Source organism: Panicum hallii, chromosome 5, assembly GCF_002211085.1.
Source record: "Panicum hallii strain FIL2 chromosome 5, PHallii_v3.1, whole genome shotgun sequence".
NCBI classification, from domain to species: domain Eukaryota; kingdom Viridiplantae; phylum Streptophyta; class Magnoliopsida; order Poales; family Poaceae; genus Panicum; species Panicum hallii.
In genome coordinates, this window is record NC_038046.1 from 4327859 (window position 1) to 4350886 (window position 23028).

Consider the following 23028-nt stretch of genomic DNA (forward strand, 5'->3'; position numbering starts at 1 on the left):
CCCTCGTGACTCATGTGCCACATCTTCCATTTCGTTTGTTTTACATCGAAATTTGCTTGACAAGGTAGCGACATTCCCGCGGCCAGACCACTTCGTCGTTCTACCCGCTGCACGTCGCGCTAGGCGGCGCCGGCGACGGGTGGAAGGCGGAGCTGATCCACCACAGAGACTCTCTACCGATTATTATCGGGTGAGCTCTCTTCTTGTACTCAGGTCAGAAAAAAGGAAGCACACATCGCTCCTTTATTTGGTCCAAAAAAATAGAACCGTACGGTGCTACTATCAAATTACTCGGAAAAATACAATAAGACCTGATGATATTGAGAACGGCGTAGATGATGCGTGTATCTCGTATACTACACTAGTACAGTCTATAGACTGATACCTATACGGGCTTGTGTGGAACAGGAGCGTAGTGGGCGTACGGAGGCCAGTACAAGTGAAGCTCCATCTTGTACGTCACCGTTCGTCCCCGCAGGTCCACCGGCGACGACCGGACGTAGCCCAGCGCGTACGCGAAGTCGCCGGTGCCGCCCACCACGGGGTAGTCGGACGGCTTGGTGTTGTAGGTGCCCCCGAGGACCGACACGGAGCCCCGGTGGCCGCGGTGGTCGACGGTGATCTTGGCCAGCGACAGGCTCTGCAGCCCGTCGAGGGTGGTGGTGATGGAGCTCCCCTCCGCGACGCCGGCCACCGGGGAGGCCCTGTCGGCGCGCACCGTGAGGTCGTCGCGGAAGACGTAGATGGTGCCGAACGGCGTGGTGGTCTCGCTGACGCCCGCGCCGGCCACGCCGTCGACGACGATGTACGCGGTCTTGTTGATGGTCTCCTGCTGGTACAGCGTGAAGCTGAGGGTCCTCCCGTGGCCGCCGCCCCTGCTCCCGTTTCTGCCGAGCGATGTTGCAGCAGCTGCGGACGGGAACTGAAACTGGAGGTGGTGAAGAAAGGCGACTGCTGTCAAGCAGAGCAGCAGGCTCTTGGCAGCACTCGTGGCCGCCATGGCCACTGATCAGTTCCTGAACTGGCTTAAGCTTCTCGACGAGGAGGTAGCAGGAGCTTTTATACACTGCAGGCCTGCAGCAAGGATGGACAAGCGAGCAATTCTCAAGCAGCTGATCTTGGATTCTTGACGTATTGAAGGCTAAGGTCTTGAAGAAAATTGACGGATCGAACACGTTCATGACAATGGACATTCGGTCGTCCAAGTAGAACTTGATCATCTAGATGGTTGACTTATGGCGGAAGATACCCTTTTGTCTGCCTGAACTCTGAAGACCCGTGATCTGACCTCAACTGCGACTTCTGCTAGACTTGGTTGTTGCCTATGCATTGATGCGGTTGCCTGTGGACCGCCGTGGCGTATATGCCAGGGCGTTCAAGGTCTTCCTTTTTCGGGAATTCCGTGACTTATGGTAGACTTGGTTGTCAGCTAGTTATTCAGTTTTCCTTTTCCCTTTGCCTGTGACACAGTTGAGTATCTCGTATACTACACTACTACACTACTACATTTGAGGATAAGATATCCATACGCTCAATTTTAACACAAAGGAACCTTCTTCCAATAAGTATTCAATGCCAACAAAACAAATGAACGTTTCCAAAAAAAACAAATGAACGTTTCAAAAACAAAACAAAACAAAACAAACATACACAGCGAAAGGAGTGATAATGACCATCACAGCTGAATGGTTTGAACTAAGGTCTGTTTGGATTCCAGATGCTTATAAAAAATTCTGGCACATCGAATATTTCGATACCAATTAGAAAGATTAAATATAAACTAATTATAAAACTAACTGCATAAGCCTAGAGCTTATTCGCGAGATGAATCTATTAAGCCTACTTAATCCATGATTAGCACATGTTTACTGTAGCATCACATGGGCTAATCTTAGACTAATTAGATTTAATAGATTCATCTCGTAAAAATGTCTAGAGGTTATAGAATTTATTTTATCATTAGTCTATTTTTAATACTCCTAATTCTAATTAGCATCAAACATCCAATATGACAGAGCTTATTATAAACTCTATAGTAACCAAATCTAGCCTGACGCATAAGAATACCTGTTTGGACGAACACTGCAGTCTCCTGCCATTTTCTAGTAAGTGCCGGACGGATAGCTTTCATTCCTACCTTCAGCAGCAGTGCTGTCAGTTTGACTGACCCTGCTGCAACAACATTGATACCTCAAGACTTCACAGGCAAGCTCTTATATACAGATAGAATGGATATCTAGACATACCTGTTTCCTTTTCCAAAAGATATGCCAAAATGTTACTAATCTCATTCCATAACAGAAAAGGGGTCCCAATTTTCTTATCATAGAAATTCATGCCAAGAACATTGCCATCAAAATCAACAAGGGATCCTCCAATCCCAGCCTATCAAAGTGACATGTAGAAGTTGTCATTTATAATCTAACAAATCATATGGTAGTTGACTCATTGTGATGCAACTATTTACTTCCACTGTCAGAAGGTAGGAAGGAAAAAAAATCACCAGCAGTACCTTAGTGATTTTACATGAGGAATGTACAAGGAACTTGCAATCATGTGTGCCCGTCCAGTCAACCAGCCGCCCACTGGCAGCCATTAATGTGCCTGATCCAAAGCAACGGCCTACAGCTGCTACCTTAGAACACTTGAAGTACTGATGATGGATACTTGCTGGACGAGGAGCACGGTAATCCTCGACACTGACTAGAGCAACATTGTAATGTAGATTATAATGCGGTAATGTCCCTGATCTACGCTGTTTGTTTGGAAGAAACACTTCAATCTGCGAACGATACGAAATCAGAATTAAGCAGTACCTTACAAGAACAGTGATTACAGAATACTCTATTTAGGTGGAGCACCAACCCGCAAGTTTTCAACAATCTTGTTTTCATGACCAGAACTTCTAACCAAGCTTGCTGATGTCAGAATAGTTGTAGATTGATTCCATCTAATAAAAAAACCGGTGCATGCAAAAAACTTTGTTTCTCCTGCATGCCATAATTTTGGCTATCAACTAGTGACAACCAAAAACAAATACGAAATAGTAAAATAGCACATTACTGTAAAATTACCATCCAATGAAGCAAATGCAACAACGATGCGATGTGTGTTAGAAGTAACTGTTTTACTGAATCCCCTCCAGACACCTTCACCATATATGTCACCAAAAGGCTCTTCAAAAGTAATACCCAAATCATTACAAATTATTAGAATAGAATATGACAGAAAACCTGAGCTACAATTCACATAAGAAATCATTAGAATATGATAACTTGAGCAATTCAAAGTAGAAACTGTTCTGCTTGCAAGGCATGAAACGCTAACACTAACAATATTAGAGTGCAAGTGCAAAAGGCTAAAGTAGTTGATAGTAATTAAGAACATATATAAAATCTAAAGAGCTAAACTCACAGCACTTGTAAAGATCTTACAAATTGTAACAATATCATTACAAATTAAAACAATTTGCATAATATCACAATGTTTAGTGGCCTTAAGTGTGTGCTCACCATCTGGATGGCAGTTAGATACGTCACCTGTGGGTCTTTCTCCAGACCTGCGGAAGAACATCGACAATGATTCCTAATCTTTTAAAAGTAAAATGGCTCAATCTGGCACATATGTAGAATCATATAAAACCAACATGAGTAGAATCATAGGCAAGGAACAAGATAGAGAAACCAGGATCAAAAGTTGTACGGATTTATATTTCAAGTAAACATAAGAAAATTGAGGTAAATATCACAACATTAACAGAACATCGAAACATCATGATCCCTTCTAGTTTGCACAGATCCTTTAACTTAGACAAACATACAAGATTCAACAATGGAACAAGATATGGCTAATCTACCGGGCAACTGTGGCACATGCCAAGCGACTGCAAATAAACTACCAAAAGAAACAATGAACACTACGAAGGACCTACGCATTTGAAAAAAGGTAGCAACAGCAGCTAAAGGTCATGGTAATTGCAAGACCTGTAAGCCTATACATTGTTCCTAGAGGAGCCAGCGCATGTGTTCGTGTGTTGTTGTTTGGGGAGGAGGTGTTTGGAGTCCGCCAGGACCACCACAGGTTGTAACGCACACAAGCCGACAGGGGTCGTGACTCGTGAGCCGCGGACCTGGAGGAAGGACGGCGTCGGCGTCGAGTGGCGGGAGAGGTGGTCGCTGGGTAGCTGCGGCAGCGCTTGAGGATGCAAGAGAGAACAACGAAGGATGGACGGTTTAGGATTTCTAACTTTGGGCCGAGTGGGTTCGAGGGAGCTCCGCACTACCACAGCTCGAGCCCAGCCGTCATTTTGGGCTGTGCCTCGGGTAGGGCATAGCATAGCATAGCAAGCCCATAATGAAAGACCAGCCCGACGAAGAGGCCCGTCTAACAAAATCCGCTTTCTTTCCTTGTTAGCGGGTTCGAGAAAATATGCGCCGCCGTGCGTCATTGCTTACCCGCCGCCTACCCGGCAGTGACCCCACGACGTGGGCCGGCAAACGGAACCATAGAAGATTCGTGAACTGCGCGTTTACACTCCTCCGTCTCCGTCCGTCCACCACCACCACCAGCAGCCGACCAAACAATTTTCACACCAAACGCGACGCACGCGCGCAACAGCCTAGCGAGGCGCGAGATTAATGGGGCAGAGCCAGGCCCGAGCTGGCAGAGCCAGACCCAAACCAGACGCGCAGCACGCGACGCGGGAGGAGGAGCGGCGCGGCGACATCGCGAGGCCAGACGCGGCCACCGCAGGCGCCGAGAAGGAGGGGGAGGAGGGGCGGAGACCCCCGCGCAGCCCGGCCATGGACACCTTCTTCCTGTCGCACGGCTCGCCGACGCTCTCCATCGACGATGCGATCCCGGCGCGGCACTTCTTCAAGTCGTGGCTGCCCGCGCGGGTCGCGGGGGACCGGCCGCCGCGCGCCATCCTCGTCGTCTCGGGACACTGGGAGACGGCCACGCCGGCGGTCAACGTCATCCGCGGCACCAACGACACCATCCACGACTTCTACGGCTTCCCCAAGCCCATGTACCAGGTCCGTTCCCCCACCTCCTTTCCTGTCCGGCGGCCCTCCCTCCCCTCTCTTCCTCCCGATTCCGTTGGGGAATGGGAATCCTCTGGTCTGAGATGACGGGGCGTGTCGAATTGAGCTTCTGATTTTCTCGCGATTTCGCAGAGGCAACATTGCGGCGGTTTGTTTGGATATATCAGAAAGCCCTGTCTTCCTTGTGCATGGGAAAAAGTCAAAATTGGAAGTTCCCCCATTCGCGTAGAACGGCCGATGGCAGTGGATGATACTCCGTACGATTTTAGCAGCTGATTGTTGCATCTCGTAGCTGAAATGGTTCAGCCAGACAAAGATGGCCTATGCTTTTGAGTTACCTAGCAGATCATCAGCTCTGCAGGCGCAGAAATGGGGAAATTGCATATCTCCAGAGAAAAGATAAAAGATACTCCTTGCTATGCTTAGATCATGTGCGTGTTTTATTTTAAACCAATATTACTAGAACCAATGGTCTGGTCAACTCGACATGAAATTCAGATGTGAAAAATATGCTGCATTTGCCATGTGCAGTGTCAGATTCATGGGTCCATTGTGTAAGTTGTTGGCATGCCCCGCGGCTGAGCAACTGGGCTCTCTCATCGGTTGATAGTAGTTTACAGCAAAACTAGAAGATGCAGACATCTCGTTGGCCTGAATTTCACCAACCCTGGTGTCCCATCTCAGGATACATGGGCTACGTAAGCATATAGGCCCGCTTGTCAGCAGCAGAAATCAGGACATTATTCTTCATGGCTATGATTCTATTTTTATGCACATCGAAGTAGGTAAGGTGGCACTAACATTTGCCGGATTGGTTAGATTAGTCGGCCAGCCTGCCACGACTCTGCATTTCTGTTTTACCATATCAAAATCGAAAACACGAAAAAGGATCTTTGCAAGTAAGGTGTCCTTTTTGCTGTGGTTGTATGGTATCTCTACTGAATTCTTTCACAGGTAGAAGTTTCAATGATAATATATAGTTTAGCTACTATTCTGTTGCAAACTCTAACACATTTTTATACAAAAAATCGCAGAAGTTATGCTCTAGCTACTGTTACTACTGTACTTAAGCATTTTACATTCTACCATAATGCTACTCCACTTGTTAGGTTTGAGTTCATACTTGTTAGGTTTGAGGTCATTTGAAATTGGGGGCTTTGGTATTTTTTAGCGTGTAAGCTTAGTTTAGCGCATTAATTTTTATAGTTCTCTTTGGGTGTTTGTTTAACCTCTAAGTTTCAACTCCACTTTACCACTTATTAGGGCCACCACCAACTTATTTTAACTACGGGTTGGTAGTCTATGCTTCTAGATAACTAGTACTCCTGATCCTTGAGTAGGTAGGTTGATAGCTAATATAATAATCAGAAAAATGTTTAGGTGCCATTGCAAATCTCCTCAATGCCAATTTGGCATCGCTTTTGTCTATGGACTAGGTCCACATGTCCTAGAGTCGTCGATGATGGATGGCATATCTATCTTCTAACCCATCATATCCGCTCTTTTTTTTCATTCAAGGGGAACTTGTCAAAAATCATGAACATGCTTTGAAAGTTTGCATCGCTGTGAAGTCTGAACTTTTCCTCTTTGATCCTGATGAATCAACTGTTTGCTGCTGTCCTCGTACAGCTCAAGTACCCCGCACCCGGCGCCCCGGACTTGGCCCTGCGGACCAAGGAGCTCCTGGAGCGAGCCGGGTTCGGCCCCGTGAAGGAGGACCACAGCCGCGGGCTGGACCACGGCGCGTGGGTGCCGCTGATGCTCATGTACCCGGCCGCTGACATCCCCGTGTGCCAGCTCTCGGTGCAGACCGACCGCGACGGCGCGTACCACTACAACCTCGGGCGGGCGCTGGCACCGCTGCGGGAGGAGGGCGTCCTCGTCCTCGGCTCCGGCAGCGCCACGCACAACCTGCGCAAGATGGGGCCCATGGACGCGCCCGTGCCGCAGTGGGCCGCCGAGTTCGACGCCTGGCTCAAGGACGCGCTCCTCAGCGGAAGGTACGAGGACGTGAACCGGTACGAGGAGAAGGCGCCGCACGCGAGGGTGGCGCACCCGTGGCCGGACCACTTCTACCCGCTGCACGTCGCGCTGGGCGCCGCCGGGGACGCCGCGAGGGCGGAGCAGATCCACCAGAGCTGGACCAACGCTACGCTCTCCTACGCTTCCTACAGGTTCTCCACCAGCAATTGACGGCCGCCTCGTGCCGTCGGTGCGGCACCTGCTAAGTGTTGTATGCTTGTGAACCGTATCATCCGTGGTCGTGTATACGCACGCTTGTAGCATTGTATGCATCAGGGATCATGTTTGTTTGATTGTATCTTGCATTGCGGTTGCTTATTTCAGGTGTGTGTGTGGGGGGGGGGGGGGGTGGCGGGCGGCGGGCGCAAAAAGGAGCTCTCTGGAGTTTGGCATTTGTTTGCAGTCTTTCTTGTGCCTGCGTGCTTTGGTGCTCTCCCTGGACTCTCGATTACCCGAACTGGGCCGTCCTTTCCGAAAGGCCGATCTAGCCCAACTGCCCACGGCCTGACGCGGCGGCATATGTTGCATGTGGTGGCGGCTGGCAGGCTCGCGCGCACACACACAGGAAAGAAACTTTCCCATTGGCCTGCCTACAGGCTACAGGCTTCTACTACTGTACAGGCAAAGTTGCTGCGCATTTGGGTTATCAAACACGGAACCTGACGTGACAACCGTTTGTTCCGAGCAAAAGGTCGCTTCGGCTTTGCTTGGTCCAGTGATCTCACAAAGCCCTAGCTTTGCTTCCGCGATCCCAGATCTGCCGACGAAGCAACGGCGGCATGGCATCCGTGCGTGGCATCGTGCATTGATGATGCGCGGCTGCGTCTCCAGCCTCGCGATCGGTTCAGTTGCGTTGCGTGAGCACCTTGTCCACGTCGACACGTACAGGGGTATATGTACCGTGATGTGAGCTAAGTATAGCCTTAGCTGTTTCGTTCGATGCGTGTCCCCTTCAAAGCTGACGAGTGACGAGGTGGCTCCTGCAAGCCTATCCGGCTGTCGTGTTCTCCCCCTCGGACACGGCGTGCACAACAATTTCGACGGTTTCGGAATACCGGCAGGCAGACGCCTGCACCTCCGCTCCGCTCAGGAAAAAGGCTCGGGGAAGCAATGTCAATGAGCTGCCGCACAGGCAATTTGCACATGCTGATCAGCTGATGTGAGTGGCACACGCAGACAAAATCTTTGAGATGATCTGCTTCGCAAATGGCAACGTAGGACAGAGGCAAGGTGCGGTGCGGGTTATAATCTTTGACAGAGTTTGACCTGACTAGTATAGGTCTCGAAGTGATGGTCTTCAGCAGGTATCAGTTTTGCCTTTCTTTCTTTTTTACACTTAGTTTTTGACTGAATGATTGTGTGATCCACCATCCAAAGGGAGCACCGGGACAAACTAAGACTTGCGGCGACCACTTGGACAAAGGAGACATGATTCATGGCGTACTGCAAGGGGTAATTATCTATGTTCTAAGTGCCGAGTGCTAAGTGCTAACTGCACCTAAAACACTTTCAGTGGCGTCAAGAGATGGGTGATCTCACGACGGCGCATCAAACGGTCCCCAATGCAGCTTGCAGGGCGGTGGGTGCTCCGCCCGTGGCGCCACCGGCTTCACAAAACAAAGTATATTTCCCTTCTCGGAAGCTGATGCATGTATGCATTCAAAGTGCTCCCTTTCTTTTCTTTCTCTATAGGTTAGTAGAAGACTAGAAATTAGGAGTCCGAGTCGCAAGGTAGCTTTGCTTCCCACTCGAAGTAAAGCATTCACGGCACGGATGTCTCTTTTGTTCCTTTTTTTCAAAAATAAAAATTTGGGTGCACAACATATTGGAGAATGTAAGGTTAAAATAATCCTACACGTATTGATCAGAGGTTGCCTTTTTTGCAACTCCTATTCTCAGGAGGGAGTAATAATATTTTGAATGTCAAGCATACTAGTTTCTCGAATGAATACGTAAATGGAACTATGGAAGGAATATCTTGACTATCCAGGCTTTAGTGGTCCTACTTTGAAATTTATGGCTGCAATTTCATCGGTGAAGAAAAAAATAGCTTCATTTGATTTCTAGTTTAGCTTTATCTCAATTGACAAAATGACTTCACGGTACAATACCTCTGCTGGCATAAAATAGATGAAATCGGAACCGGTATAAATCCTCCCAAACGGACATTTACAATGATCGGGGAATATAGATGGAAAGGAAAAAGGTGAACAAATATTTCATAAATTACGTACCCGAGCGGCCGGATACCTGATCTTATTGAGCCCCAGTATTCGTAGGGTTTCGTGAGGTATGTTAACTGAGGACACCCCTGCATTAAAAGAATGAATGTACAGTGAAAGGCTGGTCAGGTGCAACGCTCGCCGCCTCTATATATAGCGGCAGCACACCGAGCCCATCATCCCTGCCAGAGACAGCCTTCAGCTCTAGAGAGAGGAGAGGGAGAGAAGAGTATCAAGCAGAGTAGCGCAGAGAGAGATGGACGTGGAGAAGGTCGAGAGGAAGGAGGTGGAGGTGGACGACGACGGCCGCGTCAGAACAGGTAATACCACAGTCTGGGCTCTGCACTTGCTCCCTCTTACACCTGTACACATCCCATCGAGCTCTGCAGCCTCTGAATTTTGGTCTCTGTTCATCATTTGTCTGCCGTCGTCAACACCGCCATGCTTTCGTATTGGCAGTCCGCCGTGTCCTCGTACCGGCGAGACGTGGATTTCTCCATGCCACTGATCCGTAGATTGTTTTTTTCTTCGAACAATAGATCCCATAGGAAGCGTTAGGAATATACAAGAGACGCTAGAAGTGCAGAACAGTTCTTGTTTCATGTTAGAAGTTTTCTAGCAAGACCGTCAGTCCGTCACCATCCACAACGAGCTCCTGCCATTTCCACACACTCACCATGTGTGCTTCCTGACGGGGATCATACATGGCAGTAGATCTACACGTCCATGTCGTTGCTTACTCTGGATAGGAGCGTGAGCCGTCCTTCTCCCTTTCGAGTTTTGACCGAGGAGCCGTGGAGGTGGAGCTCAATTGTCAGCAGCAAATATGAAGCATTCAGTTCTCTTGCGTGTCATTCAGACATCGGACCCTTCTCGTTCCCTCTTTGGATCTTCGTCTTTCTTAAAAAAACTAGCAAGGTGAGGCTGGTAGAGCATGGACATACATAAACTGAATGAATTCAATTTCCATTTTGACTCGAAATATGTGTACCTTATACGAAGAAGGACACACATAGATCTCCATCATTCAAAATTTCAGCTAATCCCTTTGACGTTTGTTACCTGCAAAACTTACAAATTAGGAATGCTAATCATCTTGCAGCGGGGCCCATATCACTAGAAAGGCTATTTACAAAATCAGAACAAATAAATGGTGGCAATGCAATAGTTTCTTTGATTTTAGTATGTAGTAATATATACATGGCATATTAGAGTGAAGGGGCCAACTTAGATCTGACGCCAACTTCTTTCTAAATGTCGAAATTCGATATTCTCATTTTTATATTATTATAAGAAAGGCAAATTTTAAAATTTGAGTAGAACGGTATGGTAGTGTACGATCAAGAGATCTAGTTGAACATGTTCAGGGAAACAAAACCAATTTTGCTTATGATGATCACAGTTGACACCTCGCCAAAATTATGAACATCCTGAGCTCAGTTTCCTTGACCTGCCATGCTTCTGCACGCGTGACTCAACGAGGTTTAACTTCCCTTGAGCGTATCAATTTTCTCTGAAATAGCACCGTGATACTGAAGATGAATGCAAAGTATATATTCTTTTTTGCATCATCATCTAAAAGAACAGGCACCTTTGCATAGTTTAACGGAATAAGCTAGCACCAGAAAATGTGGCATATTGCATAACTGAATAAAGCTAGCCAGCACCTGAAAATGTGACACACATTGAGTGAAGCTTCTGTTAACACACCTTTAAGAAGATTGGAAGAGCTTTAGTGGCATAGTATTGATGCAGGAACTGGGTCCTGTGTCCGCTCCCAGTTGGTTCCAGGCTTCCAGCCACTGGGCTCCTTGCAAGATCCAAAATGCCAGTGACTTGGCAGCCACTACCTTTAACATACCCTGGAACAAGAAGTAATGAATCATATAGTGCCTTTCTACTCCTACATAGGGTCATGGCCCTCTTGAATTTTTAGTTCAAAATTGTATTACATCAGAGTCCGGTTCTCATAGGGCCCGGCCATTACATTATCTAGGCTAAAATTTGAGACCCAGTTCCAGTTGCTAATACTAGTCATTAGATGGTTGTTGCAATCATTATCCTGCTGCTTTATTGGAATCCCGAAAAGAATGGAGAACATTATTCTTCTGGAATCGGTAATAGTCTATCAGAAAGTGTTCAGCGTGGGCCATCTTGGGTTGTGGATGAATGGATGGCTGGAAACCTGCAAACTATGCTCTCCCCACTTTCATCAGGAATCGTAATTCTTCAGATAGCTCTCAGGGCATCAAAATAGCACATGGCTAAGTGCATTTGGAGTGCCCCATTGTGGATTTGTGGCCCTGGACAGAGCTTGTGAGTTTGAGTGGACAGTTGGACTGACTGGTGAAGTGCAGAATCTGCATGGATGCGACTGTTGCAAGGTTGTTGGGTGCCACATCATACTCCACATAGGCGACCTGATGCAGTTTCCAGAAAGGTTTTTCTTCTCAGGTGCATGCTTACGTTGCTCAAAAGAGTGGGTTTACGCAGCTCCAGTTGAGCTAATATAGCACGAGCAACACGGCCAAATCCTGCTTTAGCTATTTAACTTTCGTATAAGCATGCTTTAGTTGTATAATTGCTTCTACTTTGGTAGTGCTTGGAACTTGGAAGCCAATGGAGAGGGCGTTAAGTTGCATGACGATCCAAATGGGCTTTGCTTAGTAGCGTATATACACTGGTTGTTCAGTTGGTTTTGCTTTACGTAATGGTATCCAGCGCATGGGCAGATCAATGGGCTCACTTTGCTCAACTTGTTTACGAAAAATGATCGAAAATGATGACGACATACCTGGTGGGGAAAAGAAGTCCTGAGTTGACTAGCAAACGCACTTGGAAGTGTAATGATGGCTTCAGTGCTGTATCGAAATCTTTCTACTGAAAATGTTCAGAGATCGCAAATACTACCAAGCTTCCTTTTGCAGCGTACCACACGATGCTCTGTTCTGCGTTCTGTCAGACGGTGAACGATGGCAGCTGACCTGGATTTTTTTTGCAGGAACGGTATGGACAGCGACGACGCACGCCATCACCGCCGTGATCGGCTCCGGCGTGCTCGCCCTGCCGTGGAGCGTGGCGCAGATGGGCTGGGTCCTCGGCCCCATCGCCCTCATCGGCTGCGCCTACATCACCTACTACACCGCCGTCCTCCTGTCCGACTGCTACCGCACGCCGGACCCCGTCCACGGCAAACGGAACCGCACTTACATGGACGTCGTCCGATCATGCCTCGGTAACCAAGTGTCCAAATCATTGGACTTTTCTGAATTTCATGGACATTGGAAGCATGTTCCTGATTGTGACAGCTGACAAGAACTGCTCTGAATCTGATGATCATGTGTAGGGCCTAGAGATGTGGTGGTGTGCGGGCTCGCACAGTATGCGATCCTCTGGGGGACGATGGTGGGCTACACCATCACCACTGCCACAAGCATCATGTAACTATTTTTAACCTGAATCCTGGATGAAATCTCTGAAAATGATTGTTCAGTGGGGCAACTTGATCTAGGCTGAACGAAGTTTGTCGGGGCGCATGTCAATGGCAGGGCCGTCGCCCGCACGGACTGCCACCACTACAGGGGCCACGACGCGGCGTGCGCCTCGTCGGGGACGATGTACATGGTGGTGTTCGGCCTCGTGGAGATCGTCCTGTCCCAGTTCCCGAGCCTGGAGAAGCTCACGCTCATCTCGGTGGTCGCCGCCGTCATGTCGTGCACCTACTCCGTGGTGGGGCTGTTCCTGAGCGCCGCCAAGCTCGCGTCCAACCACGCGGCGCACGGCACCCTCCTCGGCGTCAAGATCAGCGCCGCCGCTGGCGTGTCTGCGTCGACCAAGACGTGGCACTCGCTGCAGGCGCTCGGGAACATCGCCTTCGCGTACACCTACTCCATGCTCCTCATAGAAATCCAGGTACTTTCTTGCACATCACACATCACATGCCACTAATGCCCATGGTGGAGACTGGAGAAATGACATCATGTGGCATCGCTCCTCCGTTGATCCGCAGGACACCGTGAAGTCGCCGCCATCGGAGAACGTGACGATGAAGAGGGCGAGCTTCTACGGCATTGGCGTGACGACCATCTTCTACGTGTCGCTCGGCTGCATCGGGTACGCGGCCTTCGGCAATGCCGCGCCGGGGAACGTGCTTACCGGCTTCGACGAGCCGTTCTGGCTCGTCGACGTCGCGAACGTCGCCGTGGTCATCCACTTGGTCGGAGCATATCAGGTGACCATGACCGCGTGCAGTGTGCTGTTTGGCTGTTTCGCACATAGTATGCGTTGACGATTGATGAGCGTGCTGTTTCGTTGCAGGTGTACGCGCAGCCCATCTTCGCGTGCTACGAGAAGTGGCTGGCGACCCGGTGGCCGGACTCGGCCTTCTTCCACCACGAGTACGCGGTGCGCCTGCCCCTGGCCGGCGGCGGCCGCGCGGCGCGGTTCACGATGTGCAAGCTGGTGGTGCGCACGGCGTTCGTGGCGGCCACGACGGTGGTGTCGCTGATGCTGCCCTTCTTCAACGCCGTGCTGGGGCTGCTCGGCGCCATCGCGTTCTGGCCGCTGACGGTGTACTTCCCGGTGACCATGTACATCGCGCAGGCGAAGGTGGCGCCGGGGAGCCGCAAGTGGGTGGCGCTGCAGGCGCTCAACGCGGGCGCGCTCGTGGTGTCGCTGCTCGCCGCCGTGGGGTCCGTGGCCGACATGGTGCAGCGCCTGGGCCATGTCACCATCTTCCAGACGCAGCTCTGAGCGGAAGCATTCAGATCTGATGGGCGCGCGATGGCAGTGGTGGCAGACCTACATGACGTGTGCAACTGACCGATCATACTTCTGTATGTATTCGCCGCTGCCTGTAGCACTGTACTGCTTGATTTTAATTTTTTTTTGCGAGTGATGTACTGCTTGATATTAGCATATTGATTTGGGAACAACTAAATAGTATGTATGTAAGGCTGTATTTATCGTGTGTTGCAAGAGTGCTTTTGGGGTGAAATATTACGTTCGGTTGGAGCTGGAACTTAAGCCCAGCTAATAATTCTGATAAAAAGACAACGGTATATGACAAGCTGGTTTCGTGGTGTAGTTGGTTATCACGTCAGTCTAACACACTGAAGGTCTCCGGTTCGAGTCCGGGCGAAGCCACACTTTGATTTTGTTAGTTTTTTTTTTGTCAGGCATCGTGAAATTGGCCCAAGAAAACGAAGATAAGAACTGTGTAAGCCCAAGAGAACGAAGGCACGCAGCGATAGGGCCCGTGTTCGTCGAACGCAACAAAATCGCCCAACATTACAGCCGTCTGCTTGACCGACGACCGGACAAGCGCAGCAAGCTGCTCCTCGGCACTACTGGGCCGTTTATTTTTGGCTATAAATTGGCCATGCTTGAATGATGAGGGATGCACATCATTTTGCAAAATGTCATCCGGAGTATCCATGAAGAGCAGCTTTGGCACCATATGGTCATGTTGTCCGGGAGATCAATGCAAGGCGGCAGCTTATGAACGTTCGAGATTGTCCGTCAAGGACGGAAGGCGAATATTGATGCACACAGGCAGGCAGGGGGTCTCGGCACATGGGTTGGTAGGCATGTTTGGCTCCTAGATCCGCCTGATGGCGTACGTAATTTTGCTCATGTTTGGCCCTGCCTAGGCAGCGTCTGTAATCTAAAAAAAACATAGAATCCATTTTGAAGAGTCATTATTGTTGAAACTTCTTTAGTCTTCTCTTTCAAGATCTAAAATATCATATAGATCGATATATTAAGAATGATGTCATTACTTGTTAAATTCACCAATATTATTACTTTATTATACTCACCGTGAAAATATTTCATTTTTATTGTATAATTACTTCCATAGATATTGTGCCAATATTACCGATGTGTTTCACTATTGACGGCCATATCGCCCGCTATTGAAAGAATTATGATGTCGCCTGGAGAGGGACGACTAGACACAACTATAAATTTTCGCTCAAAAGCAGCAGATAAAATTTACTACCTGCAAATTCGGAATCTGGAACCTCCAGATTTGCAAATTTAGAACTTCCGGATTTTAGCATAGCAGCAGGAACACGGAACCTCCAAATTTTACAAACCGGAATTTCCGAGTTCAAACAAAACAGAATGAACACAATAAATCTAGTACGAGTAAATGAACATAAATTCAAACTCTAAATACAGAGTAGGCTCAATGAAGTTTTTGAAACAGGTTCACACAGTTCCTGCACGCAAAATACTACCAACCGAGTAGATCAACTAATTTCACAAATATCATAATTAGTACAATGAGAATCAAAACAGTGGGAAACACAAAAATTTGTTTTACCGAAGTTCGGATTCACTGCTTGCTACCAAAGTTGCTAATAAAGTACAGTGAATCCTACTCTCCGTTGAGAAAGTTTTTAGGATGTGAGTCTATTCCATAGCACTTCCACCGAGTCGGATCTTTTTCTAACCACTTCCCAAATTCACTAAGCTTGCTTCTTCAATTGCAGAGGCGAGACGCAACCTGCACAAACTTTCCACGGCTCACCACATGATTCACATGATTGGGAGCTCGTCAGGCAACCTCTAACCATCTAGAAGCTAGACGGCAAGACCTTTAACAGTAACAAATATGAAATATACTATTTCGACCAAACTCAAGTGCTCAAGGTTTGCTGTGCTCTCCAGTGATCTCAAGCAATTACTCTCTCAAACCCAACTCAAGGATATTACAAGAATCATATAATCTCACAAAGAGAGATTGGGAATAGCTCAACAAGACTACCATCTCGGAACAAGGTTCGAGCGCCATGCCAAATGTATCCGAAAAAGAAAGCTTTCTTAGGACAACCAGCAAGAAGTAGAATAATATATGGAATAGCAGCCCACCAAGGAGATGGCTCAAGGGTATATATAGTTGGGTCCAAAGAAAGTAACCGTTATGTGATAGTTAGAACCCGAAACTTCCGGATTCCTGTACCCAGAATTTCTGAGTTTTCAAACCAACTAGCCATTAATACCATGTATGTAAAACCCATAACTTCTGGGTTGGCAAATCCGAAACTTCCGGATTGCCCCCGTTAGTTCTAATCAATATGTACTTGAGGTTTTTGTGTCGCTCTCAACTCACCTGGGTTGCTTGAGCACTGAGACTAAACCAAAACACGATGTGATGCATCCCTCTTGATAGCACGGCATAACTATAGGTAAATTACATTTCAACCGCTTGAGCTTGTCAAAAGTGTACTAAGCCGTTCTGTTTCTTTTCTCAACTTGGGAGGTGCAATCAGTTCTGTTTCTTTTCTTTGAACACATATTCCTACTAATGACTTGAACCATCATCTTTGAATGAAATCCACTTCTAGTTCAAATCATCATCTTCATATAATATGATTTTTGAAAGATTGATACTTACTAATATCAACACCATATATGATCAAGATTCTTCCAGTTGAATCCAAAGAAAATTTTTTCACCCTAGTGTTGGTTCCTCGGTACAAATCTATTGCCCTTCTCCAAGCTTAGTCCCTCGAAACACTATTCCACATTCCAACCCTTCATCCTTGCGTCACATAGAGCTCCATAGAAGTTTGTATCACAATTAAATCATCCATGAAATATATTCTTCATAATTCTTTGCAACTTATATCTTCTATTTATAGATTGTCCATTTCTTCACAAGAAATTTTCAAAATTTCCTTCTAGTGCTATGACTTTATCAACAAGCTTCGTTTGGATATGAGAATAATAGTTGTCATCAAACACATGACTCAATCCAAATATCATCACTTTAATCATTGGCTAGTCACAAATCTTGTCATATGAGGTTTTTTATCTTTACTTTCAATATCTTTCATCATAAAGATTCCATTGATATAACAATCAATTACTGCTTATACGCTCAACAAAATGATTAATTCTTTAATTGTGTTGTCCTTCAATTCACAAAATCCATTAAACGCCTAGATGCACCTTCAAAGAACAGTATCTTTAATCTCTAAAATAAATCTAGAAGCATCTTCTAGTTTCGAATCCTAGGTGGACATGTTCTATTAAAAAAATCTATCCAACTTTGCTCCCCATTTCCATTTGTGTTTTAGATGGTTTACGGTCAAAGTTTACCAAGACGTGTCTTTTGCACCAAGTATAAGTCATTTAAACTACCGAAAGATGGTGTAGGTGCCTTAGCAAACTGTGCTTCCTTTTGTTCCTTCCTTTTTGACGATCCCATCTATATTCTGTGAACACTCGACATTGAATTTTGTCGGAAACATTGGGTATCAAAGGATCTTTAGTGAAAAACTGACATCATTTTTTTTATTAAAAAAGTAAAGGAGCATGGTGACTTGACACCAGTGGAGTACCGCGCGTGGACCAGGAAGACCTGTGTATCGCAGTACACAAAAAAAGCAGCAAAGATAAAACGATTATCAGCTTCTCTTTCTTGCCACAGCATTCCCAGTCGCATCACTTTGCCCTGCCTAATGCGCATACACGATTTAGGCACTTGCAAGAGTGGGATGCAAATCCATGGTGTCGCACGATTGCGTCTAGATACATTGGAATCCTTGTGTGCCGTGCCATTTTTGCCTCCTTCATTCAGGGTGAAACTAGAAAATCGCAGTTGCATTGGAGAACTTTTACCCTATGCTATCTTCGATTTGTCCATACATTTTCTTCACCTTTTAATAAGGATATTTTGCTTTGGATGAGGATATGGCAAGCAATGACTTTTATCATATTATTATCACCTGTCGATGTAGATGCGCATGATTACTTCTATCCAATCCTCTCAGGTAGGCCCTTTGCATATAGATGATGACAAAGAGAATACCATCAGAAAGAATATATGCCAAAAAATTACTACTTTAGTTTTTATACCACACACACCAAATAGAAGATGCCGGTTATATACCACTGAACAAATGCTTTATTTACTTCAGTTATGAACTCCACTGCATATTTACATGAGCTGTGCTCTTCCTGTCAAGGTCTTACAACTTTATAGGTCTATTCGAGTTGGATGTAAAGTTTTTTTAAACACAATACAGACGCATACATCACATAAGATATCCGATGAGAGCACATTAGGAAAAATATCAGAAAAATAGTTACTATAGGAACGACTCACTTTAACTAATATATTAATTTTCTCTAAAATAAATTTAGAAAAATAGTGGGTGGGTGGTTACGACCGTACGCATAGGACTTTATATTGTGAAATTACAAACTTAGGATATATTGAGTCGACAAGGGTGGCGCCCAGATATCCCCACGCCTATTTGTATGCTTTACCATCATTGTGTGAAGATTAGGGGGGCGACCAGCTTTTTGCTCGAGAGGTCCATGCATCCTGTGAGCAAAGATCCTATCCGGTACAGTAGCAATGCAGGTGGTAGGTGGTGAGCTAACATAATATCTTATATTAAAATCGTTGTAAGATTATATTCTAACTTTTACACAAAAGGTAAAAAAAATCATGTTCCATTTGTGTATTAAAAAGGGAATTATACTATAATTTTGACATATTCCATCCTATCACAAATATATATTATATATATATATATACTCGACATGTAATCTGCATGTTTCATTTAATTAAACAAGCGGCCCAACTTATACGGCACTCGGCCACGTGTTTACTTCCGCTTCCAAGCAAGATCTATTTTTTTTTTAAAAAAAATAATGCTCCATGGATGTGTATTTTTCTTCGAATATCTGGCATCCCGAAGCTGCTATTGCTGTGACATTGTTTAGTTTTCGCTTGCTCCTCACGCTAGGAGAGAGCTACCAGATTAGTGTAACAAATAGTTGAAAAGGTTGCGGTACTATATTTGATTGCGTGTTGTTATTTTAAGAGAAAGTGGAATTTAGCCCAAGTGTCCAGTGGTCTAGCGCCAAAGTTAAAGAGATACCTCATAACTAGAGTGATCCTATCAACAGATCAGCTCATCTGCAAGTTTAAGGTGGCCACCAGAAGCACCATGTTGCCATAGGCCCATAAATTACCTCCTCAGTCCTCATCACTCGATCACTTGCGTCCACCATGGTGAAGTACACGTCCTCAGATCACCCGCTCGCCGGCCTTGTCCATCGTCTGCCGATGATCCCGGGCCCCGGCCGGCCTGCGCCGACGAGGGACGGCAACGGACGACTGGGGGAGAGTACTGATGAAATGAAAAGGCTTGCAATGTGGCGAACGATCAGATGGCGACCGTGAAAAGGCGTGGATCCGCGCAACCGGTGTCGGCACTCTGCTCCCCACCGCATCATGCCGGTGGCGCGGCGGCCATACAGCCACCGCTCGTCGGCCTCCCCGCACGCGTAGGCGCACGTCGATCGTCAGCCAGCCTGCAGTCCCTCAGCTAGTAGTATTTCCGTTGCCGAATGATCGTGCCGGAGTGCGCGGTGGCACCTGGCGTCCATGCATGCAAATCCCCTTTCGGCTTTGCCGATTCGAGCGTGTCCATCCATCCATGCGTTGCGCCCCGGGCGGGAAAGGAAGTTGCGGTCCGCATGGACCTCCATCCACGACTCATCCGCCAACCGCCTGACGACGACGCGCCGCCGCTGTTTGGCGCCTGCTTTAATCTCTGACGCGCCTGCAAAACCGTCAGGCCCGATTCGGGGTGCTACCTGAGCGATTCCGACACCGAGACATGGAACACGTAAGCGCGCTGGCAGATGATGCACGCCTAAACAGGCCAGACCGCCGAATTGCCAAGCCTGCTTTCTCTTGGAGCTCGAGCACACGACGCAATGCCCGGGGATCCGGAAAAGCTCAGCTTTCTACCGTATACACCATCTGGCACGCAGGATACATTTTTTTTTTCCGGATCCGGCAGGAGTTGAAGTGGTCACGTGCGTTCGTGAAAACCGATGTGTGTGAGATCCTTTTTTTTTTCCCCAAGTGGCGAGACTCGTGTAGAGTCCATAGTACTAGTTGTGGAAAGGCACGTTGTAAACACGGTCCATGGTAATTAATTAACGGCGTACATGGACGGAGATATATAGCATAAACGTACTGTTTATTTTGATACTACTCCGTCATTAACAGTACGTAATTTCAACAGAGCATGGGGATTCGCACTCTGCACGATACCAGCAGGGTCCAGGGGAAAGAGAACTCCACCCAGTACAACAGAGTGGGGAGGACTCCGTTGGCTCGCCGCTGCTGAACTGGCGCGCCGGGGTTCTACAGGCCCAGGCGCCGGTCCTGCCAGAGCGCGCCCCGTGCTGGCTTCGCCTTCCGAGCCCTATATAAACCGCCCAAACCCCGTCCCGGTTCGTCGCGTGGCTGGCCCCTTGCCCGGATCCCCTCTCTCTCTCTCTTTCCCTGGAGCTTCCCGCGGTCACGGGACACCCGGGGCTCGCGCACGGCAGGGGGGACATGGACAAGAGCGCGGCGGCGGCAGACGACGTCGAGAGGGGCGACTACGAGCAGGAGCACGAGCGGACAGGTGCGCGCGCGCGCCTTCCCCCTTCTTCCCCTCCCCATGTTTCGGGAGATTTTTGGTGTGCGTCAGCGGGGATCGGTCAAGGCCTCGGCGATTCTGGCGGCAGGTCGCTGAACTTCTTAACCCCTCGGCTCGTTTTTTTTCCCTTGCTGGTTCCAGGGACGGTATGGACGGCGACGGCGCACATTGTGACGGCGGTGATCGGCTCCGGCGTGCTGGCGCTGGCGTGGAGCGTGGCGCAGCTGGGCTGGGTCGCGGGGCCCCTCGCGCTTGCCGGCTTCGCGTGCGTCACCTACTACACCTCCACGCTGCTCGCCAACGCCTACCGCGCGCCGCACCCCGTCACCGGAGACAGGAACCGCACCTACATGGACGCCGTCAGATCATACCTCAGTACGCGCCGCGCAACCCTCTCTGCACCTGCACGAACAGCAACTCCACCCTCTGCTTCTCGCGTCGTTTTACTGATGAACGCAACGCAATGCCTGGAAATCGCAGGTCCCAGAGAGGTGTTCATGTGCGGCATCGCCCAGTACGTCAACCTGTGGGGCACCATGGTCGGCTACACCATCACCGCGACCATAAGCATGGTGTGAGTAACCAAACCTTAGTCAGTTTCCTCTGAATCTCTATGCAAGCTTGAAAAAAAAACAGAAAGAGAGAGAGAGAGAGAGAGAGAGAGAGAGAGAGAGAGAGAGAGAGAGAGAGAGAGAGAGAGAGAGAGAGAGAGAGAAGAATCACCGTGAATCAGGATGTGCTAATTCTGTTTCCCTTTTTCTGTCGGTCTGTTTGTTCGTCGCACAGGGCGATTAGGCAGTCGGACTGCTCCCGCCGGAACGGCGCCGGTGCGCGCTGCGACGGGTCGGGGACCGTGCTGATGCTGGCGTTCAGCGTGGTCCAGGTGGTGCTGTCCCAGTTCCCCGGCCTGGAGCACATCACCTGGCTGTCCGTCGTCGCGGCGGTCATGTCGTTCGCCTACTCCTTCATCGGCCTCGGGCTCTCGGTGGGGCACTGGGTGTCGCACGGCGGCGGTCTCGGAGGCAGGATTGCAGGCGCCGCCGCGGCGTCCTCGACCAAGAAGCTCTGGAACGTGCTTCTGGCCCTGGGGAACATTGCCTTTGCTTACACTTTTGCGGAAGTACTGATCGAGATACAGGTATGCCGTGTGCATGATTCAAAATACATAGTGCAAGCGTGCAGCCACTCTTGTTCTGATCTGTTCTGAACTTCTGATTCTAGGATACACTGAAGTCACCTCCAGCGGAGAACAAGACCATGAAGAAGGCATCAATGTATGGGATTGGAGCCACCACCATCTTCTACATCTCCGTTGGCTGTGCCGGGTATGCTGCATTTGGTTCAAATGCTCCCGGCAATATCTTGACGGCGGCAGGGTTAGGGCCCTTCTGGCTCGTCGACATTGCAAACATGTGCCTCATCCTCCACCTCATTGGAGCATACCAGGTCAGTATATCTCGGATCATGACTTGCTTAGTTGCTGTACACCTGAATAGAAGAATTTCAGTTACCAGATTCAGAACTGAACTAGTAGGTACCATATAAAAAAAAAGAGCGAACTGAATTGGGTGAACTCTGCAGCTTAAGCTAAAGCCCTTTCTTGATGCAGGTTTATGCACAGCCTATATTCGCCTCAGTTGAGAGGTGGGCTGCCTCCCGCTGGCCGGAAGCCAAGTTCATCAACAGCGCATACACCGTCAGCATCCCCCTGATGCAGCGAGGATCCGTGACCGTAGCGCCATACAAGCTCGTCTTAAGGACAGTCATAGTTGTGGCGACGACTGTGGTGGCAATGATGATACCATTCTTCAACGCTGTGCTGGGGCTCCTCGGCGCATTCAGCTTCTGGCCGCTGACGGTTTACTTCCCCATAAGCATGCACATTGCCCAAGGCAAGATCACCAAGGGGAGGAAGTGGTATCTTCTGCAGGGTTTGAGCATGGTTTGTTTGATGATTTCAGTAGCAGTGGGTATAGGCTCTGTGACTGACATTGTGGATAGCTTGAAGGTCTCTTCCAACCCTTTTAAAACTGTCAGCTAGAGCCCTAGAGGTCATTGTAGTCATGTCTAATAGCTAAAATCTGCTCCAAGTCGGAGAAGAATGTAGTCATGCTCTGAGCTGATTGTGTTTGCTCTGTTTTCCTCTGATGTTGACATTACAAATCGGCTGTAATAACTCTTTAGATTGTTCATACTTTAATAAATAGAAAGGGATGGCTAAAATGAAGCACTAATCCTGTCCTCATTCACAAACTTTTGCAAGGAATGCACTAATCA

The 23028-nt window shown here is 48.1% G+C and overlaps 5 protein-coding genes and 1 non-coding gene across 6 annotated transcripts; 4 read left to right on the plus strand and 2 right to left on the minus strand.

Annotated features, from left to right (window-relative positions):
• Window positions 1-219: 219 nt before the first annotated feature.
• Window positions 220-1239, minus strand: LOC112895127. Its single transcript, XM_025963006.1, has one exon. The coding sequence runs from the start codon at window positions 998-1000 to the stop codon at window positions 386-388; it is 615 nt and encodes a 204-aa protein (XP_025818791.1). The 5' UTR covers window positions 1001-1239; the 3' UTR covers window positions 220-385.
• On the minus strand, window positions 1010-4305 carry LOC112891499. The gene is made up of 6 exons (XM_025958380.1): window positions 4283-4305; window positions 3075-3238; window positions 2866-2990; window positions 2513-2782; window positions 2247-2385; window positions 1010-1074 (listed from the first exon to the last, which is right to left on the minus strand). Exons 1-6 carry the CDS (start codon window positions 4303-4305, stop codon window positions 1010-1012), a joined length of 786 nt encoding a protein of 261 aa, XP_025814165.1.
• Window positions 4306-4555: 250 nt separating this feature from the next.
• LOC112895607 (extradiol ring-cleavage dioxygenase) lies at window positions 4556-7385 on the plus strand. Its single transcript, XM_025963581.1, has 2 exons — window positions 4556-5036; window positions 6675-7385. Exons 1-2 carry the CDS (start codon window positions 4638-4640, stop codon window positions 7236-7238), a joined length of 963 nt encoding a protein of 320 aa, XP_025819366.1. The 5' UTR covers window positions 4556-4637; the 3' UTR covers window positions 7239-7385.
• A 2073-nt stretch (window positions 7386-9458) lies between these two features.
• Window positions 9459-14314, plus strand: LOC112894290 (amino acid permease 4-like). The gene is made up of 6 exons (XM_025961946.1): window positions 9459-9609; window positions 12291-12524; window positions 12636-12729; window positions 12838-13201; window positions 13299-13520; window positions 13607-14314. Exons 1-6 carry the CDS (start codon window positions 9546-9548, stop codon window positions 14039-14041), a joined length of 1413 nt encoding a protein of 470 aa, XP_025817731.1. The 5' UTR covers window positions 9459-9545; the 3' UTR covers window positions 14042-14314.
• Window positions 14315-14360: 46 nt separating this feature from the next.
• TRNAV-AAC lies at window positions 14361-14434 on the plus strand. Its single transcript has one exon. It is a non-coding gene; the product is annotated as a tRNA-Val (tRNA).
• Window positions 14435-20555: 6121 nt separating this feature from the next.
• LOC112893231 (amino acid permease 8-like) lies at window positions 20556-22981 on the plus strand. The gene is made up of 6 exons (XM_025960441.1): window positions 20556-20736; window positions 20893-21126; window positions 21232-21325; window positions 21538-21889; window positions 21973-22197; window positions 22361-22981. Exons 1-6 carry the CDS (start codon window positions 20667-20669, stop codon window positions 22790-22792), a joined length of 1407 nt encoding a protein of 468 aa, XP_025816226.1. The 5' UTR covers window positions 20556-20666; the 3' UTR covers window positions 22793-22981.
• The last annotated feature ends 47 nt before the right edge of the window (window positions 22982-23028 follow it).

What these genes read in the sequence shown, in the direction of transcription:
- LOC112893231 (XM_025960441.1), top strand. Translation starts at nt 20,667, where the DNA reads ATGGACAAGAGCGCGGCGGCGGCAGACGACGTCGAGAGGGGCGACTAC. An exon ending in GCAGGAGCACGAGCGGACAG is followed by an intron (nt 20,737 to 20,892) that starts GTGCGCGCGCGC and finishes TGCTGGTTCCAG; the next exon opens with GGACGGTATGGACGGCGACG. An exon ending in AAGTACTGATCGAGATACAG is followed by an intron (nt 21,890 to 21,972) that starts GTATGCCGTGTG and finishes TTCTGATTCTAG; the next exon opens with GATACACTGAAGTCACCTCC.
- LOC112894290 (XM_025961946.1), top strand. Translation starts at nt 9,546, where the DNA reads ATGGACGTGGAGAAGGTCGAGAGGAAGGAGGTGGAGGTGGACGACGAC. An exon ending in CGACGGCCGCGTCAGAACAG is followed by an intron (nt 9,610 to 12,290) that starts GTAATACCACAG and finishes TTTTTTTTGCAG; the next exon opens with GAACGGTATGGACAGCGACG. An exon ending in CGTCGTCCGATCATGCCTCG is followed by an intron (nt 12,525 to 12,635) that starts GTAACCAAGTGT and finishes GATCATGTGTAG; the next exon opens with GGCCTAGAGATGTGGTGGTG.
- LOC112895607 (XM_025963581.1), top strand. Translation starts at nt 4,638, where the DNA reads ATGGGGCAGAGCCAGGCCCGAGCTGGCAGAGCCAGACCCAAACCAGAC. An exon ending in TCCCCAAGCCCATGTACCAG is followed by an intron (nt 5,037 to 6,674) that starts GTCCGTTCCCCC and finishes GTCCTCGTACAG; the next exon opens with CTCAAGTACCCCGCACCCGG.
- LOC112895127 (XM_025963006.1), bottom strand. Translation starts at nt 1,000, where the DNA reads ATGGCGGCCACGAGTGCTGCCAAGAGCCTGCTGCTCTGCTTGACAGCA.
- LOC112891499 (XM_025958380.1), bottom strand. Translation starts at nt 4,305, where the DNA reads ATGACGGCTGGGCTCGAGCTGTG. An exon ending in TGCATTTGCTTCATTGGATG is followed by an intron (nt 2,991 to 3,074) that starts GTAATTTTACAG and finishes TATGGCATGCAG; the next exon opens with GAGAAACAAAGTTTTTTGCA. An exon ending in AGATTGTTGAAAACTTGCGG is followed by an intron (nt 2,783 to 2,865) that starts GTTGGTGCTCCA and finishes TATCGTTCGCAG; the next exon opens with ATTGAAGTGTTTCTTCCAAA.